At 42.7% G+C, this 20,439-nt stretch overlaps 1 protein-coding gene across 1 annotated transcript in view; it reads right to left on the bottom strand.

Moving 5' to 3' along the window:
• Nucleotides 1–239: 239 nt before the first annotated feature.
• Nucleotides 240–20,439, bottom strand: part of Sbspon (somatomedin B and thrombospondin type 1 domain containing) — a 32,398-nt gene continuing 12,198 nt past the window's right edge. Inside the window, exons 2-5 of the mRNA XM_047561009.1 lie at nucleotides 18,315–18,509; nucleotides 5,846–5,936; nucleotides 3,193–3,369; nucleotides 240–832 (exon numbers count right to left, since the gene is read on the bottom strand). Of these exons, the coding sequence (XP_047416965.1) occupies nucleotides 715–832; nucleotides 3,193–3,369; nucleotides 5,846–5,936; nucleotides 18,315–18,509 (581 nt within the window). The 3' untranslated portion in view covers nucleotides 240–714. The remainder of the gene's footprint in view (nucleotides 833–3,192; nucleotides 3,370–5,845; nucleotides 5,937–18,314; nucleotides 18,510–20,439) is intronic.

Raw genomic sequence — 20,439 nt, 5'->3', positions numbered from 1 at the left:
CATGGAAAATTACTTGGGATAATTTGCTTGGAATTATTGATTTAGGATTTATAGAATATTATATGGGAAATATGTGAGATTTTATATACACACCCGTATATTTGTGTGTGTGTGTGTGTGTGTGTGTGTGTGTGTATTAGTTGGGGATTGAACTCAGGGGTGCTCTACCATTGAGCTACATTCCCACACCTTTTTATTTGGAGATAGGGTCTTACTAAATTGCTGAGGCTGGCGCAATTCTCCTGCCTCAGCTCCTAAGTTACTGAGATGCTGAGATTTCAGACATGTGCCACAGTGCCTGGCTATATAACATTGTTTTTTAAAGTGAGGCACTTATAAGAGATATGGAATAGAGAGAAAAAGATGCAAGAGTCAAAGCGTAGCTACCCTTAAATAATAACTTACCAAAAAAGTGGACCATGGAATAGTAATTCTAGTGCAAATGGACATGTATTCTGTGTTTGAATGGAAGGTCGAGGACATACACCCTCAGGAGGTTTTTGTAAGCCCTCAACTTAGAAAAATAAAAATATACATTCCTTGAGAATGTTCCTTGAGAATTAGCCCCTAAATTTTCTTTCTCTGCTTCAGTGTGTGGCAATGATGTGTTCAGGAACTTTGGCACAACGGTTTTTAGAGTTTATGAAGTGTCAAACACAACCTAACAATATTTAGCATGCTTACAGACACGTCTTGAAATATTTACATGATGATCTATATAAAAATGAAACTGTGAACTGCTGGACAAGAACAGTGGTCTACTCGCCGGACTTTTTTCCAGGTTCCCTGACATCGAGGATTGCCGATTGCTTGCCAATGAAGAGTCTGATTTCTGAAACAATATTTTGAAAATATTAGTCACACTGAGGGCAAACCACTGAAAATTCTAATATGCAGAACTATACATTGAAGTGGTTTTTTTTTTGTTGTTGTTTTTAAAGATACAAGACCAGGTGCAGTAGTACATGTCTGTAATCCTTGCCACTCAGGAGGCTGAGCTCCAAGCTTGAAGATCACAAGTTTGAGGCCAGCCTCAACAACTGAGCAAGACCCTGTCTTGAAATAAGTAAAAAGGACTGGGAATGAAGCTCAATAGTAGAGCACCCCTGGGTTCAATCCCCAATATGGGGGGTGGGGGGGTAAGGAATCTGATCACACAGAATTTTGAAGTTCATTACAAAAAGAATTTAAAAAATATGACCACAAAAGAGATTTCGTTCCTTAGATTCCATCAAAGTAAGTTTCCAATTGATCCCTATCTAAGGACACTCTCATGTTGGGAGAGTTGTTTGGGTTCACTGTGTTCAGTTCTCCCACTTGATCTGAACACAAGTGCCACATAAAGGTGAATGGCTATTTCATGTATATTTAAGCTAGGAAGGTCTAAGCCCAGTTACCTCTTTCATCCCTTTCCAACTCTTCGATTTTGTAATAAAAAAAATGGAGTAGTGAAAAGAAAGTGAAGCCAGATTATTAAAATTATTATTTTTAAAGTCACTAGCACCTTAGCCAGGGCTTAAGTACTTTCTTTATTGGGTACAAGTTGAATTATAAAATCATTTAAAGTCAAAGTATGGATGAGGTATTCAGAAAAATATTAAGTCTAAATATTAAGTTTCATTTGATAGGCATTCCTCACCAACTTTATTGTTTGTATGGTGTATGCAATAGAGGCCTTTGGGCACAAGTGACTAATAAACATAAATTCAAATTATTAAGTATTAAAGCATACAAAGGGAATGAAAATTGACAGAAAAGTTCAATATTTTAGTTCTTAATCTGTTTTTTGACCAGTTTCACCTGACATACTTAAAACTATAATCCAAGTGTAACCTAAATTGATCCTTGTCCAATAGCTGGTCCAGTGTGAAATTGATTCCTCTCTTAGTTATAAATGGCGTTATCAGGTCTAGGATAGATTTATAGAATGGCAAATGTCTTTGGCATCAGTTCTTTCAGAAAATTCTATAAATGTATGTGGAATTATTACCCTGCAGAGCTGAGCCCACGACTCTATCCTGGTGATGATTTCATGAAAAAGCTCCTTTGGGCAGTAGTTCTGAAATGTCCCTGTGGGTTTGAATCACTGGGCAGGGTCAGCAAGCTGTGACCCCTCATAGGTCAAATCTGACTTGCTGCCTCTTTTTATATAGACTGTGAGTTATGAATAATCCATATGTTTTCAAGTGTTCAAAGGAAAATCAAGGGACCAGAGTTGTGGCTCAGTGGTAGAATGCTTTCCTAGCATGTGTGAGGCACTGGGTTTGATTCTCAGCACTGCACATAAATAAATGACTAAAATAAAGGTCTTTCAACGTCTAAAAAATTTTTTTTAAAAGGAAAACCAATAGAATGATATTTCATGACACATGAAAACCATATGAAATTCAAATTTAAGTATCCATAAATAAAGTTTTGTTTGAACAAAGCCAACATTTTACATAGCATCTATGGCTGCTTTCATGTCACAATGTCAGAGTTGAGTAGTTAAGACAGTGGCTAATGTATGGGATGTGAAACTGAAAATATCTACTCTCTGGCATTTTATAGAAGAAGTTTTCTGACCTCTGATCTAAGATTATTAAGAATCCACCCCAGTCAGGCCCGTTAGCACACATCTATAATCCCAAAGATTTCGGAGGCTGGGGCAGGAGGATCACAAGTATTGAGGTCAGCCTCAGCAATTTAGGGAGACTCAGCAACTTATTAAAACCCTGTCTCATAATAAAAAATAATAAGACTAGGGATGTAGCTCAGTGGGTAAAAGCACCTCTGGGTTCAATCCCCAGTAACAGGAAAAAAAAAAAAAAAAAAAAAACTCCCAAAGATTCTGATTTCAGCTGGTCTGACTGAAGTGGGATTAGGAATTTGCATATTTAAAGTCTCCATGCCAAGAGATTCAGATACAAGTTGTCTTCAAAACATGGCTTTGGAGCAATCAGATTTTTGGTGGTCATCTGGGAGCTTAAACTAAACTCCCAAAATCAAATTGACCCATGCAACTGTGGTAACTGAAAGCCTCTGAGTTCGCAGACAGAGCTGCAGCCCCAGGCTCTGGGACAGCTGCACAGATTGTACTCCTCATGGCCCCAATCATGTCTTTTTGTTACATACTGGTCAGCCACTCTGGCTGTGCAGAGGACAGACCCTCAACATGAGTAACAGGTCCTTCCATCGGTTTCCCTCCCTTACCCGTCAGAGTCCAGGCCATCTCCGGAACAACGAAGGCTCACAGAATTCATGGCTGGAGGGTGACAGTCCACACACACAGTGTATCCCTCTCGGAGGTACTGCATCCATCGAGTCAGGGGCCGGTTCTCCAGAGCACAGTGAGGCGTCAGGGACTCTGTTTTGAACTCCATACAGTATCTAGAGCAAAAGAAGTAATAATGTCCTTGCTGTTATCAGAGCAGGCCTGATGTTGTGGAAAGTCTTAGGAAGTCATCATCTTCAAGGGCATTGGGCAGACTGGAGCAGAGTCTGATCTTCACAAGCTACACACCAATCACAGAGGTCTTAAAGTTTCTTATTCACTAAACTCTGACAACATGCAACCAACAACCACAGAAAACCTTTTTGACTCTTTTCAATCCATTATTGGATTACCTGGTCAACACAAGTTTGCAGATTTAAATAGCTCATATCCTTTCCAATCAGATCACTAAATTGTGTGTAAGGCACATGTTTTAGGAGCAAATTAGCCCTTGGTAGCTTGGCTTATGTTCTAAAGAATTATGTAAATTGAGTCAAGTGTGACAGCATACGCCCGTAATCTCAGCAACCCAAGAGGCTGAGGCAGAAAGTTCACAAGTTCAAGGCCAGCCTGAGCAACTATGTGAGACCTTTGTTTCAAAAATTAAAGAAATGCCCAGGGATGCAGCTCAGTGGTACCCCCCCACCCAAAAAAAGATGGGGGGGGGGATGGGAGCCAGGCATGGTGGTGTACAACTGTTATCTCAGTGACTTAGGAGGCTGAGGCAGAAGGACCCCAAATTGGAGGTCAGCCTCAATAACTTAGCAAGATCCTGTCTCCAAATTTTATAAAAGGGCTGGGTACAGTGGCACATACCTATAATCCCAGCACCTTGGGAAGCTGAGGCAAGAGGAGACCAGCCTCAGCAACTTGGCAAAGCCCTAAGCAACTTAGTGAGATCCTCTCTCAAAAAATAACAAGAGTTAAGGATTAGCTCAATGGTAAAGCACCTCTGGGTTTGATCTCTGGTATGACAGGGGGGAAAAAAGTTACATAAATTGGACAAGATCTGAGAACCCTTAAGTATGAGTTCAGGAGGGTGTACCCTCAACACCCAGGGCAGCACCTATGCTGTTCATTCTCACAAATGTTCCCAGCCCTCACATTCCCTACCCAGCCCACTTGCATGATCGGGGATCTCTGATGAACATGTAAGTTTTATCAGAATCACAGATGAAGACAGAATTGGGGACTGAGCTACGTTTACTGTGACAAGTTAGTGTCACCTTACATTGACCTGTGGAAAACTCCAACATACATGTTTAGACTCTGAAGGTCCCAGGGGAGGATCCAGATATGGGCAAATATTTGAGAGTTGTTTAGTTAAAAGTAACATCATTTTCTAGTTCTCAGGGAAACAAAACACAGTCTAAAGCCTGAGTTGTAGAAGAAACTTGTTCCATTTTCAGTTCCATGGGATAATTTCCCATCCATCAAATTATAAGTTGTAATAGGTTACATGGAAAATGTTTGGAGAGTCTACTTCAAAGATCTTTAATAGCTCAGCACAGTGCCTGGAATCCCAGCAACTCAGGAGACTGAGGCAGGAGGATTGCAAGTTCAAGGCCAGCCTCAGCAACTTAGTGAAGCCCTAAGCAACTTAGTGAGACCCTGTCTCAAAATAAAAAGTAAAAAGGGCTGGGGATGTGGCTCAGTGGTAAATGGCCTCTAGGTTAAATCTCCAGAACCTAAAAGAGAGAGAGAGAGAGATCTTTAACAATGGTAAATGCTACTTATTAGTAACTAAAGGTAACTGGTATCTAGTTATTAGGGGAGGAAATTCTAAGATGCAGTTTCAGTCAGCCTCAGACGATGTAACCCAGACTTCTCTGCAATGCTGTATTTTCCTTAAGTGCACCTACCAACCCCATGTGGTAGGTACTAATATTCTTATTCTTTAAGAAGAAAAAATAGGTGGAACAACTTAAGTCTACTGAGTGGCACTGTGGGGATCTGAGCATGCAGTCATCTGATCTCCCTTAACTAATGGCAGAAGAGTGGACCCAGGTGAGCACAGGGGTGGTTTCAATAAGAAATCCTCTACCTAGGCATGGCGGTACATCCCTATAATCCCAGCTACTAGTTGGCTGAGATAGGAGGATCCCAAGTTTCGGCAACTTAGCAAGACTGTCTCAAAATAAAAAATAAAAAGAGCTGGGCACATAGCTCATTGGTAGTGTGCCACTGGGTTCAATCTCCAGCACTGGGGCGGGGTGGGGGGTGGGGGCACCGTGCAGGGTTTGGGCAAAAATCCTCAGGCTGAAGTGTGTGCCACTTTTAAATTCACCAGAGATGGTGCTAGAATCCGTGGTTCCCTAAACCTACAAGAGGAGCACCCTTAGTGTGATTAAATAATATCATCTCATTTTTATACAGTTTGCTTCTTTTTGGAGATAAGGCATCAGACTGTTAAATACAGTCCCACACAAACAGGGAGGGGATAAGTGCATTTCAACTCTGGTGAAGAATCATATTTTACTGGAAGTCAGTGAACAAATAACAGAAGAAAACAGTGGAACCAAGTTGACTCTTGCAAACAGACTTGTATAATCAAAAACATAATAAATTGTTCTTATAAAAGAACCAAATTACCCGGCATCCTCTGTGTGCGTAGACCACTGTGGAGACACAGCTTGTCTTGTTCTCTCCTTGTTGAAGGCAGAGGTAGTTATGAAGGCAGGGACTAGAAGAGGGAGAATTAGGTTGAATCCACAGTCAAAGTACTCAAAGCTAGGTTTCTCAAACTTGGTTTCATGCCTGTCTCAAGGTCTCCATCTCCAAAACCCGCGCACTTAGTACACATTCAGGGAGTGAAGTAAGGCTTAGTTCCAAGGTCTGCAGAACCAAATTGGCTAAAGACCTGTGTGCATGAAGACGGCAGAGAGAGCAACTGCAGGCCTCTGACAAGGATGTTCATCTGCAGTAATAAACCTGAGACAAAGGTGAGGAGCCAGGAAGAAAAGCCAGGAAATAATAAAGAGATGAGGCGAAAGCAAGCGGGGCGGGGACTGAGGCGATAGAGACTACAAGAGAAAGGCCTTTTTAAAAATGAAAGAGAAATAGAGAAGAAAAGGGAAAGTGAGGGGAAATAAAGTAAAAGAATAAACAGAAAAGAGAAGGAAGGAAGACCAAAGAGAGAGGAAAGGGAATGCAAGGAGAGAGAACAATCCAAGAGAGAGGAAATGAGAAAGGACAAACACAGGAGCAGAGGAAGGTGCTCCTTAGCGCCTGGAAGCTTTGCCCTCCACACAGCCCTGGGGAAAGGAAGTTCCCAGTGACCCCCTTCTTCTTCCTCCTCTTCCCCCAACCCCACCCCAACTCTGACAGTCTGGATCAGAGAAAAGAAAAGGAACCAGGAATCCCTCCTGCCTCTGTCTTCCCTTACTCTGTGTGTCCTGTCCCCATTTCATCACACAGTGGAGGGCAGCCTCTACTGCTATACACAGTACCCAGAATAGCCTCTTGATTCCACTTCACGGTCAGCTCAAGAAAAGCAGGGTGATCCCTTGTCTATTACCATACCCCTCACACATTGACACACTCGATAAGTAGTTGTGCAGCCCAGAACAGAGGTGCATGCCTGTAATCCCAGAGACTCAAGAAATGGAGGCAGGAGGATTGCAAGTTCGAGGCCAGCCTCAGCAACTTAATGAGTCCCGACTCAAAGCAAAATAAAACAAACAAAAAAATTAAAAAAGGCTGGGGATATCACTCAGTGGTAAAGCCTTCTGAGTTCAATCCCTACCGCCAAAAAAAATAAATAAATACAATAAATAGTTGTGCGGTGAATGGATGGGCCAGTACACTAAGGAATGAAGTCATCGATCGGACTACCACCAAAACACACAGGTCCTATGGTTTCCCCCATGGTTTTCTGTTTCTACACAGTTGATCCTCAGTATCCGTGGGTACTGTTATGGGGTACAACTTAAGAACAGACTGATCACCACTGAGAAGTCCAAATTTGAGAGTCTTTATTAAACCGGCCAGCTGAATGTCTCACACAATGCCCCCAAAAATGACTACTGGTAGAACAGCCCTGACCACAGTGCTGTAGGGGTTCTTTACCAAAAATCACATTAATCATAAGTATCTGTTGCTAGGATTCGAAATTACAAACTAGCATCATGAGATCATCAACAGAGGGGTTAGTGGGTCAAAATGACCCTTACCTAGGTACAAACTAAAGAATGTTTACTAACATCCACACAATCACCGTTCACACGGTACACTGTTTAGGAGCAATAGGAATCAAAAGAGCAATTTTTCATTACATAAGAATTGTCATTTTGTATCGCTAAACATGTCACACTAAGTAACATGATGGTTAAAGAGGTGGGATGTTCCCATGGGAGAAGCTTATTCCTACATAACATGGAGTCTCAGAGCAAAATGGAGTCTGTTTAGTCATTTCCCTTATAGTCTGGCCTATAACATTCTCATGGAGCCAGATCTGTCAGCCCATCACAGTACTTAGTTCTGGGGACCCAAGAGGACACCCAAAGCAGCAGATGCTTAGGTCCCTTAAGTAAAATGGCATAGTACTTGCATGTAACCTATGCACATACTTCCATATAGTAATTTTGTGTGTGTGCATGTGTGGTGCTGAGGGTTGAACCCAAGAATTTGTGCATGCTAAGCACACACTCTATCACTGAGCTACAGCCCCTCTCTTATACTTTAAATCATCTTTTTAAAATATTTTTTTAGTTGTAGATGGACACAATATCTTTATTTTGTTTACTGTGGTGCTGAGAATCAAATCCAGTGCCTCACTTGTGCAAGGCAAGCGCTCTACCATTGAGCTACAGCCCCAGCTCTAAATCATATCTTTTTTTCTTGGCAAGAAAAAAGTCTGCACATGTTCAGTACAGAACCGTTTTTGTTTTTCACCCAAATACTCTTCAGTCCTGATTGGTTGAATCCGCAGATGTAGAGTCTGTGGCTATGGAGGCCGACTGTACTTAGCCTGGCAACTGAGATGCTCAAAAAACTTCCTGCCTTTTGTTTTATAAACTCCCAGGAAGGGCAGATAGAGACTGATGTTGCGTGAGGGCACTGGATGCAAAAAAGATGTTTGTCTGGCTCCTTACTGCCACAAGATGGCAGACCTCAATTCCTTCTTAGATTTTCTGAATGAGGAGTCCGTTCGAATCCAAGACAAGAGCAATCCAACATCAGGTAGCTACTTACTCCCAAGAGTTGCAGGTATAGTTCTTGTGTCCTGTGGTTTGGTGCCTAATCTCCCCAGTATGACAACTGTCTACACCTAGAGTAACCCTTAGAGTCCTGGCTTGTGGGACTCTTTCTTGCAAAAAGTTTGTTTTCCAAAACAAGCATGTCATTCTTTCTAAATGTGGTTGTAGCTTTTGCATTTCTAAAATCCACAGACAGAATTAAGAGGAGCAAATGAGAGCATATATCCAGATCCTTCCCTGTGTCTCTCAGACCCAATCATCAGAAACAAAACAACTAAAGGATTTTAGCTTTCCCATATGTTTTTATTTCGGTTCTTTGACATATAACTGTGAAAAATAAATTTACTGCTAAGTCCTTGTAGCTTCACATAAGTCAGATATAAAACCTTCAGGATATGTCTCTTTAGCTCAAACCATGTGATCTAATTTGTCCTGTATATATCATTACAAAAGTTCAAAGAAAGGTGTGGTGGCGCACACCTGCAATCCCAGTGGCTCAGGAGGCTAAGCAAGAGGATTTATAATTTCAAGGACAACCTCAGCAATTTAGTGAGGCCCTAAGCAACTTAGCAAGACCCTGTGTCCAAAAAAGGGGGGGTTGCTCAGTGGTTAAGCACCCGTAGGTTCAATCCCTTGTACCAAAAAATTAAAAAAATTAAAAATTAAAATAGTTCAAAGGTATGGCACTTTAAGTATAGCTCAGAAAATAATGAGGTTAGGACGTAGAAGGGAAATAAATATATGACTATAGTTTCTAAATAGAATCCTTAGATAAGGTTCTGTAGTTACACAAGTAAAAGTTGACTGTTATGCACTTCTAGCTGGGCACAGGGATGCATGCCTGAGGCAGAAGGATCATAAATTTGAGGTGAGCTTGGACAACTTAGCAAAAACTTCTCTTAAAAAAAAGGAAAGAAAGAAAGACTGGGGATATATAGCTCAGTGGTAAAAGAACCCCTGAGTTCAATCCCGAGTAGTGAAAAAAAAAAACTGTGCACTTCTACATCCAGTCACAACACAATGCTAAGTTACTTTTCATATACTAGTTTCTTTTCATTCTTAAAATGCCCTCAGAGATCGATCCTATTATTTCCCATCTTCACAGACAAGAAAACTGTGACACAGAGAGGTTAAGAAATGTGTTCAAGGTTCATGTCTAAACATGGCAGAGCCAGGCAAGGTCTCCCAAGCATACTTTTTTTTTTTTTAAAAAATAACAATACTGGGGATTAAATCCAGGAGTGTTCTACCTTCTAATCTCATCCCCAGTCACTGCTTTTTAAAAATTTTATTTTGAGGCAAGGCCTCACTAAGTTGCTGAGGCTGGCCTCCGATTTGCAATCCTCCTGCTATAGCCTCCCACATAGCTGGGATTCCAGGCATGCCCCACTGCACCCGTCCCAAAGCATACTCTTCAGAGCTGCACTACGATAATGCAGATTATAGAATTCTGCTGTTCTGTGTGGCATATTTCCCATGAAGTATTTAAATTCTGCTCTTTTTTCCTCTTCTATCCCTAATCACCACCCTCAGTATAAAGTCAGATTTAAGAAAGAAAAAGGGGAAACTGTAGCCCATTATGCTCTGTCATGCAAGAGGTGTGGGAGAAGGACGGCCGCGGGCAGATCCACGCTGTAGCATGATGCTCCCTGGTGTAGCCTGCTGGCTAATGGCGTGATTTCACATCATGCGTTCTCAGTCTTCACAGAAACGTTGCAAAGAGGTGATATGCCAATCTTATTACTCAGAAAACAGACGCATAGAGGTTACACAAAGGGAAAATTACTACATCGAGCAAGGGCCCCAGCTGAGATGTCTTCTGCTTGTGAAGACTGACTATCCATCGTTTTCTGTGCTCTGTGCTCCTGGTCTGTGGTTGTGACATATCATAAAAGCAGGCCAGTTACCCAGGGCCTTGCCTCTCCCTCCCAACCCCCTGCAGCCCCAGGGCTTGGGTGGCACATTCTACAGAGAGCACCCTTCCCCCACATGAGTCTTCCATAAACAGACCAGGAGCCTGATGGCCTGGAGCTCTCTGAACCAGAACCACTTTTTAATAGGCCCCACAGAGTTCGTTTCCATTATTCAAGGGTGGCAAATAATTTAGAAATTATTTTTGCCTTCAGTCCCATTTCTGCTTATGTGCAGAAGCACGTAGCTAGGTGCCCCAGGACAAAGGCTCTCCATAAATGTTAGCTCCCCTTCCTTTCCCTCTTCTGGCAACGACATTCGAATGTAATATATTCTTTGTGCCCAGGCCATTTGCGAACTTTGCTGGCAATCTATGTGCCTACCATTGTTCGGTTTTACAACAACTTCCACTTTTAAAAGCATGGTACTGCACATATTTCCTTTGAACATGAAAGTAAATTAAATTTGCCTTGGGAATTTTGTAAGCTCACTGACACAATATGTTACCACAAAAGCAGGCTTAAAATCACTAGTCTGTAGGTACAGCACAAGAGAATAAAATGGAAATTTGACAAAGGGCACCAACCTGGAAGCGTACAGTTTATAATACTACAGCTTGATCACCTTTTAGGAGGAAAAATGCATATAAATGTCTGACATGTGCAAAAATTCAATAATTCAGCTTTGTATATTTGTTTTTAACGATAAAATACAATCATATTTATTAAATGAAACAGGAAAAATGTAACAGCTGCTCGACCATTAACAAGAGAGGCTCGGCCATCATGTTTCGTTCACTGGCTTCATGGAGCATTTATATTTCCACTTAGTTTTCAGAAGCTAAATCACAATTTTTACCTTAATGATGACTGTTAGCGACAAAACAATATGCGGGTGCGGGGGGGGGGGGGGGGGGGCGGGTGGAAGTCCCCACAGGACCAGATCTGTGAGATCCAGGTTTAAGCTCTGTTGCATTTTGCTAGAGTTGTCTCCTCCCAGAACTCCCAAGCCCTCCTGTATAAACGATAATGACCCTGTCCTACTTCCCTGGCTGGACATGAGAACTTCCCCCCAAAGATGTCCATGACCCAATCATCAGAACCTGTGAACATGCTGTTACCTAGCAAAGAGGAATTGAAGTTACTGATGGGATTAAGATGCTACTCAGTTGAACTTTAAATGGGAAGATTCTCCAGGATTATGTGGGCATGCCCAGTGCAATCACAAGAGACTTTAAAGAGATTCAGTCATAAACCAGGCAACTGGCACACACCTGTAATCCCAGCTACTAGGGAGGCTGAGACAGCCTGGGCAATTTAGTGAGACCCTGTTTCAAAATGAAAATTTTTTAAAAGGCCAGAGATGTATCTCAGTGGTAGAGCACTTGCTTAGCATGTAAACGTCCCGGTTTCAATTCCCAGTACAGAAAAAAGCAAGAGATCCAGAGAAGATGTAACTACAGGAGAAAGGCACAGAGGGAGGCAGGGTTGCTGGCTATGAAGATGGAAGAAGGGAGCCATGAGAAAAGGAATGTGAACAGCATCCTGAGAACGGAAAATGCAAGGCAACAGATTCTCCCCTGCAGCCTCCAGAAAGGAATGCAGCCCTGCCAACGCCCCGACTTTAGTCCAGTGGGGTCCATGTCAGACTTCCAACCTTCAGAACTGCAAAACAATAAATTTGTGTAGTGCAGACCACTAAGTGTGATAATTTGTTACCTCTAACTTTCTGAGCAAAGTTGTACAGTTGCATCCTCAGTGATTTTTCTCTACAATCTGCTTTCCTAAGAGCAAACTTCTCCCTCTCTCTCTCTCTCTTTTTTATTTTCTTTTTGGTACAGGGGATTGAACCTAGAGGCACTTAACCACTGAGTCACATCCCCAGCCCTTTTTTATTTTTTATTTAGAGACAGGGTCTCCTTGAGTTGCTTAGGGCTTCGTTAAGTTGCTGAGGTTGGCATTGAACTCATGATCCTCCTGCCTCAGCCTCCCAAGTCACTGGGATTACAGATGTGCACCTCCGGGTCCAGATCTCATTTTTAAAAAAATTGGAGCCTTATAGTTATACATAGTAATTGGGTTCATCCTGATAAATTCATACATGTATGGAATTCAATTTTAGTTCGTGGTCCCCCCTTTTCCCTCCAGTCTTCCCTCCCCTCCTCCATTCTTCCTCCTCTACTAGACTTCCTATCACTCATCTATTTATTTATATTTGATTGGTTCTTTTTATTTATACATGAAAAATGAAATTCCCTGTGATATATTTATATACGTATATAACATGATTTTTTTAAGATTCATTCTGCAACATCCCTCCACTCTGCCTCTCCATCTCCTTTTACACTGCTGATCTTCCCTTTATCCTTCCCTCCCACTTTCCTTTATTTTACTCTAGTTGCCGTGGATGAAAGAAAATATTCTACCTTTCAGTTTCTGAGTCTGGTTTATTTCACTAAGATATTCTCCATTTCAATCCCTTAAGCAGCAAATGCCATAATTTCATTCTTCTTTATGGCTGAGTAGAACTCCATTGTATCAAATCTCTTAATTTTAGCATACTTTTGCCATTTTGATAGGCTGAGAATTTCCCAATTCATCAAATCCTGATTCTATTAGGATTACAATTTTTTTTTCCCTTTCAATCTAACTCTTTTCTCTCCTGTTCTACTATAAGTGGCAACAAGAAACCAGGCTTCAACACTTTGCTTGAAATTTTCCTTAGCTAAATAGCCAAGCCCAGTTCATCACCTGCAAGTTCTACTTTCCGAAAAACTGCAGGGTACAACCTGCTCTACTTTGAGCTCCTGCATATTAATTCCCTTTCATCCATGAAAAGTCAAGGAACTAGATTCCCCCTAGAGCCTTTGGAAAGGAGTTATATGTCCTGGCTGACCCCTTGATTTGAATCCAGGTAGACCTGTGTTGAAATTCTATCCCACAGAACAGCAAAATAATAAATGTCTGCAATTTAGCACTGTAACTGTAAGATAATAGATCTGTGTTATTTTAAGCCACTAAGTTTGTGAAGCTTTGTTCCAGCAGTCATAGAAAACTACTATACTCCCTGTGGTACTGCTATGAAGACTGACTCAATAATGTCTATAAAAGTCCTCGGTCATACTATTCTGGTTTGGACATGAGGTGTCCCCCAAAGGCTCCTGTGTGAGACAATGCAGGAATGCTCAAAGGTGAAATGATCAATTACGAGAGCTGCAAACTAATCAGTGGATTAATCCATTTGATGGATTAATAATTTCAATGGGTTAATGAGTGGTAACTGCAGGCAAGTAGGGCATGCCTGGAAGAAGCAGGTCACTATGGATGTGCCTTTGGGAATTACATTATCCCTGACTCCTTCCACTTGGGCCCTCTCTGCTTCTGGGTTGCCACATTGCCTGAGATGCTTTCCTCTGCCACGTCCTTCCACCATGATGTTCTGCCTCATCTTGGAGTCAGTTGACCATGGATTGAATCTCTGAAACTATGAGCCCAACAGATTAGTATGAGCCATGCCACAGATTAGTATGCCTGCCATGGATTAGTATGCCATGCCATGGATTAGTATGCCATGCCACGGATTAGTATGCCATGCTGTGTGCACAGGAAGTCTGGTGGAAGATGGCAGTTGGTAGTAACAGTACACAGGTGGCCATGCAGCAGAACTGAGAGCCCCTCTTCTCCATGGTCCCACACCAACCTCTGATCTTTCTTCCACACTGTTCATCACCCTGAATTAGAATGAGCTGTGATCTATTTGTTATTCAAGTTTGGATCTCCAAAACCTAGCAAAGTGCTGGCATGTAATAGGTGCTCAGTGAGCGTTAAATTAGTGGAAACATAAATAAATGCTCAGGAGTTGGGGTGAAACAGGGCCACAGGTCCCCAAATAATCCATCAGACAGGATGATGACTTTACTTTCTCTCAGTTTCCTCTCATTTTCCCCTAGTGGTCTATCATTTTCTGAAGCATATTTCATGGATACTAGTGATTTTAGTGAGTTTCCCCTTGAGGAGAGGGTTCATCTAATCAAATAAAGTGAGAAAACGCTTTATATCCTATCTCCCTCGTGTAAAGAGATCATGCAGATACCATCCTATGTTCTGACAAGTCTTTGGTAGAGAAAACACATCCTTCTTTTTATACACTATTATAAAAGGATGCACTTTGGGAACTTTTGCCAGCTACAATGCAGGTAGGGGCGTATATCCAAGCTTGTACATCTATACAGAAGCGATTCTCTAACTCCAGTAAGCATTAGAGCCCCTGAAGGTCTTGTTACATCTCAGAGTGCTGGGCTCACCCCAAAGGTTCTGAGCCTGTGGGTCTGGGTGGGGTCCCAGGAACTTGCAGTTCTAACAATGTAATTCCCAAGTAATGCAGAATCACAGCAACAGGAGTTAGCCTTGTAGAGACATCCCTGGTGGGCAGGAGAATCTTGAAGACTGAAGTCAGAGCTAAAAATGTGTGCAGATTCCTCTTTCCAAACCAGGAGATTATTATTTTATGTTTTAGAAAATGAGACTAAGTACAGATAACTCCTGCTAGTGTCAAACCAAAGTCACTAACAGCGCCTGGGGGTAAGAGAAGACTGTCCTGTACAGTCCTCTTAGTGGAGTGTGATCAGAAGTAGTGAGAAGAGTAATTTGGGAAGACAGGGCATTTGGAGGAAGGCAAGTAACTAGGAGACAGAAAAGGACAGAAAAGGCAGGGAGGAGACCCCTAGGGGCTATGCATGGGCCATATTTGCAACACCATCCCCTGGGCTGATGAAATGCTCCCTGGTGCCTTTGGCCCCGTATCCTATTGTATTTGTTTATTCATTGTGAGTGTGTGTGTATGTGTGTGTGTATGTTCACGTGCACGTACACACTGGGCAAGTGCTCTACCCACTGAGCTATATCCTTCAATCTCAGCATTTTTTTTTTAATACTGTGGATTGAACCCAGGGGTGCTTTACCACTGAGCCACATCCCCAATACTTTTCACTTTTTATCTTGCTAAGTTGCTGAGACTGGCTGAACTTGGGATCCTCTTGCCCCAGCCTCCAGTCACTGGGATTACAGGCATACACCACCATACTCAGCTTTGCCTAACATCCTCTTCTTGAACTTCCTGTCACACTGCCCTTTTGGAAAGAGACCCAAGGTTGGGGAGAAGCAACAGCTTAAGGTGGTACCAAGGTCTAATGTGCTAAAGAAACACTTTCCAGCAGCCAAATACCACAAAAGAATAGAAAGGTCACTTATCCCTACTGTAGGTTCTAAGAGTCCTACAGCGACTTCCTCCTGAGCCTGTTCTTTAGTGTTTCTGCAGGATGCCTGAGCTGAATGTCACTCTGTTCTACTGTTCGCCCCTAAGCAACCACTCTGGAAGCACTACATTATTTCTCCATGAGTTTAATGTGACTGTCCCATGGATGAGAGGCCTCCACCCAGGCTCACCACTACACAGTGATACTTCCCAACCAGTTCTTTTTTTTTCCGTAGGTTTTAATTTTTTTCTATTTTTCCACCCACAGTTCCGATTACAGTGGTTTTTCAGGGCTTTTAAACAAAAGATCAGAATTTAAGTACAGCACTCTCTATGCTCCCCACAGGCCTTTCTGGTTTCTCACATGGGCCTCGTGCTTCCCCAGTGTTATAAAAAATGAGCCACAACAGCCCTACGTTGGTTATTTCCTCACCCCAGGTTGAGACCCTTTAGCTCAAAAGCCTGGCACAAACCCATTCAGTTGTTTTTTAAACATAGCCAAACAGCAGTTTTTTAGCCATTTAGGACCTGCCTGCTTTGCATACCGGTGATGTTGTACCCACCATCCACTGGCCATTGATAAGATAGAGCCCAAGCTGACATTACTCTTTGGAGTTTTATTCAGAGACTCCCTGCTGTGTTGCTGAGAGACATCACCTAGACATGTAAACCCCTCTCCAATCACCACCCCCACCTTGGGAGTTGTCCCCAAGGTGGTACCCCTTGGGATGGTCCCCCTCCCCTCCTCCCAGTCCACCATAAGCCTCAACGACCTCATACTGTGAGAACTTCCTCTCTCATACTACACTGTCCAAGCATGTTACTGCCTCTCATGGTCATATCTTTGCCCTTGATTAGCCCCCAGATTCCTCAAACCCCTTACATCCACCCATCAGGTTTAATCATGTCGATCTGTTGCTTAGGCAGTTCTGCATTCACAGCTCTATCTGCAGGGAGGCACTGCCCAACCAAGACCAAAGGAGATTACCTTATTATATTTAACTCAGCTTTAAGTACTGGTCAACTCGCTTGTTTGCTGTCAGTTACACCTGTTACCACAGTTATGTTCCTGGGATTAATTTTCTGGGACCATTTGATAATGTGCTCCCACCCACTAGACAGTGATCTGAAGGACAGCAAGTTCCACGTCAATTTTCCACTCAACCCTGACCCTGACATTCAGTCCACATGTGGCATCAAGCAGACCCCTAAGAAAGAATTACAGAAGCTGAGTGTGGTGGTGCAGGCCTCTAATCCCAGCAGTTTGAGAGGCTGAGGCAGTAGAATTTCAAAGGATCAAAGACAGCCTCAGCAATTGAGCAAGGCTGCAAACAACCTAGTGAGATCCTGTCTTAAAATAAAAAATAAAAAGGGCAAGTTCAGTGGTTAAGCTACAGGAGCCAGGTGCCATAGCACATGCCTGTAATCCCAGCAACTCAATAGGCGAAGGCAGGAGGATCACAAGTTTGAGACCAGGCTCAGCAATTTAGAGAGGCTCTAAGAAACTCAGTGAGCCCCTTTCTCAAAAAATAAAATAAAAAGGGCTAGGGTGTTTTTCAGTGGTTAAACACCTCTGGGTTAAATCCCTGGTACCAAATAAGAAACAAACACATGCTTGGAATAAAGGAAGGAACAAAACAGCTTGAGAAAATTTTCCAAATTTCTATGAATCAAATAGGGTCTTCACTATCCTGAGAAGTCAGTATTTTGCTGTATCTGGTTCAATCCATATCAACACGTGGGCATTTTCATTTAATTCTTTGTGAGACTCATGGGGCTCCTAGCGTATTAGTGAGCCAGCCTCCATTGGTTACTCCACAACTACCATGAACTTTTCAAATCACCAAACAGATCACATCAGCCCAAGGCTATTCAGCTTGAGAGCAGAAGCAGGTGTTTTAAGAGAATCATTTCATCATTGTTTAGCAACATTTTTCTATAGTTCTCAAATTTGTGAGTGTGCAAATAAATTTTTAATTTAATAAGGAATCACAGTGCAGGTGAAATAGTTAACCTGGCTGGACACTTGGGTGTGAAATAGCATCATCCTATCTAAAGTTCTCAATCACAGTGGGGCATGGTGCCACACAATTGTAGTCTGTAACCTCTGCCACTCAGGAGGCTAAGGCAGAAGGAACTCACTTTCTAGATCTTGTTTTTAAAATAAAAATAAAAAGGGAGGGGGGTGGGCTGAGGATATAGTTTAGTGGTAGAGTGCCCTTGGTTCAATCCCTAGTACCTCAAAATAATTAATCAAAAAGTCCTCTCATCTGTTTGATTCACTAAAACCCACGTGAATGCAAAGGTTGCTGTGTTGCTCAGAGGCAGGTGCCTAGTTTATTGGAGACATGGGCTTGATCCTGGGTGCGCAAGGCTGAGCGCGGGAACACACACCACACACACGCACGCACACAGCCACGTGCGTGTGTTTTATTGCTGAGTCTATGTACAATGAGCATGGGCCATCGAGCTGAAAACACTGAGGGAAGCGAGGGAAAGAGAGACATTTGTACAGCTGGCCGTTAATTCCTTTTCTAAGCATTTCCTGAGCTTCCTATCTACGTTGGGCAGACCGGCCCCACCCACTCACTCCCCGCAGTGTGTGGACCTTTCCCTGCACAGCCCTGGCCTTTCATGGAATGAAGTGGCCCAAAAGTCATCAAAGATAACAAAGGCCGCCACCAGGAGAACGCCCCTACCGAAGGCGTGCGCGCAGTCCTGGCCCTGCCGCGTCGAGTACTCCAGGCAGCCGGCTCTCTCCTCCAGGGGCGGGCAGGGCGCCCCTCCGTTCTGGGGCTCCTGCCGCACCGAGCGCCTCCGCACGCGGGTGGTCGGTTTGCACTGGTCTGCGCAACCACTCCAGGGGCTCCACTCCCCCACGAAGCACGGGCGAGCTGGAAGACAGCACAAGAGGGCGCGCACCTGAGTAAGCCCAGCCAGCCAGCATGCTGATCCCGCCAACACACAGTCGAGTTTGGCCCAGGTCCACTTCACCTTGACCAGGGCCCTGCATCGGGCACACACAGAGCATTGCCTTCGCCCGCGCTGATGGTTAACTGATAATGGAGTGCGGGCGCTTGCCCCGGATCCTGAAGGTGTGTCTGAGCCAGCGACACACGCCCAGGTAAATTCCTGCAGGGAACTTCCTCATACTGTTAGATTTAGATAAGATCTTTGCTTTTGTTTGGTTTTTGATATTAACAGTATGTGCCCCTGCCTATAACATTTCTCCCTTTTCAGATCATTTCACCTGCACATATTTATGAGGTACATTATGATATCTCAATAATGTATTACATAATGTGTAATGATCAGATCAGGGCAAATGGGATATCCATTACCTCAAGCATTTATCATTTCTTTGTGTTGGGAACATCCAAAATCCTCTCTGCTGCCTCTGATTGATTGTTGCCAAACTTTGTTACCCTACTCTGTGCTACAAAACATTAAAAATTATTTCTCCTAACTGCACCCCTGTACCCAGTAGCCATCCTTTCTCCATCCCCCACGTTCCTCCACCCAGACATTTTAGTATAACAATAATACATATTCATTATAGAAAACACAGGGCTGGGGTTGTGGCTCCGAGGTAGAGTGCTCGCCTAGCATTATAGAAAACATGGGGGGGTAGGAGAAATATAAAAAATAAGATGTACTTTACTTACCAATAATCTGAATACTTTACCATGTCAATTCTTAGCAAATGTGTCTACATAAGATACATGGTTTAGGGCAACACACAGGGACCTCTATAATTCAGGCTTTCTCAGATTGCATTCCCCCCCCCCCCCCCCCCTTAGCTCACAGGCTCATAAATGTGAGAGAGCTGGAGTTTGGAGATGAGCAACCAGCACCCAGAGAAGTACTCACAGTACATGAAGAGGTACAGTTAGTTTTGATTTGGCCCTAAAGACTAGTGCTTTCCATTAGTTGTATTCCTCCAAGCATTTGGTAGAGTTCAGGGCTCCGCTGGCCTCTAGCAGTCACCCATGTGCTAGGCTGCTCCCTGGAGTCCAGTGCATGTTTTAGAATTCACCTAAGAGACAAGTCAAGCCAGTCTCTTTCTTTTATTCTCAAGTCCACTTACCAAATCTGAAGATAGAATTTAAAACTGCAATTTCCTCTCCTTGACTATAAAATCAATTGGTTTCACATTTAACTTTCCCATTGAAAATTCTAATGAGTCTTTTAAAAAGATGGCAATGAGTTTTTAAATTGAGTTATTTAAGGACTTGAAATTAAATATGAGAAGAAAAGAATAAGAAGACAGATGTGCCCCTGAAGTAGATGCCAAAACTCTCCACCAAGTGAAACCCATTTTCCCTACCACCCTCATACTTTCAAGTTCATAGTATTTCCTACAGGAAATCACTCTGACTTCTTTGAAACCTTGATTTGGACTTTTGACAGTTTATATGTGAAAACTTATTTTGCTTTTCAACATACTAGTTTAGGGTTCATGGTTGGGGAGGAAATATTTGTCAACACATAGCTTACTGATGTGAAAGGAATCTCCCACAACATAAACATCTGTTAGTAATTCACGTTTTAATACTGTTTTAAAACATGATTTTGTTATCATCTAAAAACTCGTAGGTAACTGGGCATGGTGGTACACACCTGTAATCCCAGCAACTTGGAAGTTGAGGCAGGAGGATTGAAAGTTCCAGTTCAGCCTAAGAAATTTTAGTGAGACTTTGTCTCAAAATAAAAAATAAAAAGGGCTGGGCATAGAGCTCAGTGGTAAGGTGCCCCTGGGTTCAATCCCTAGTACCAACATAAATAAATAAATAAATACCCACAGTTATCAAGTCAGCTATCTTA

The sequence above is a fragment of the Sciurus carolinensis genome, chromosome 1, assembly GCF_902686445.1.
Source record: "Sciurus carolinensis chromosome 1, mSciCar1.2, whole genome shotgun sequence".
In the NCBI taxonomy this organism is placed as follows: Eukaryota; Metazoa; Chordata; class Mammalia; order Rodentia; family Sciuridae; genus Sciurus; species Sciurus carolinensis.
This window is presented reverse-complemented; position numbering and strand designations above follow the sequence as displayed.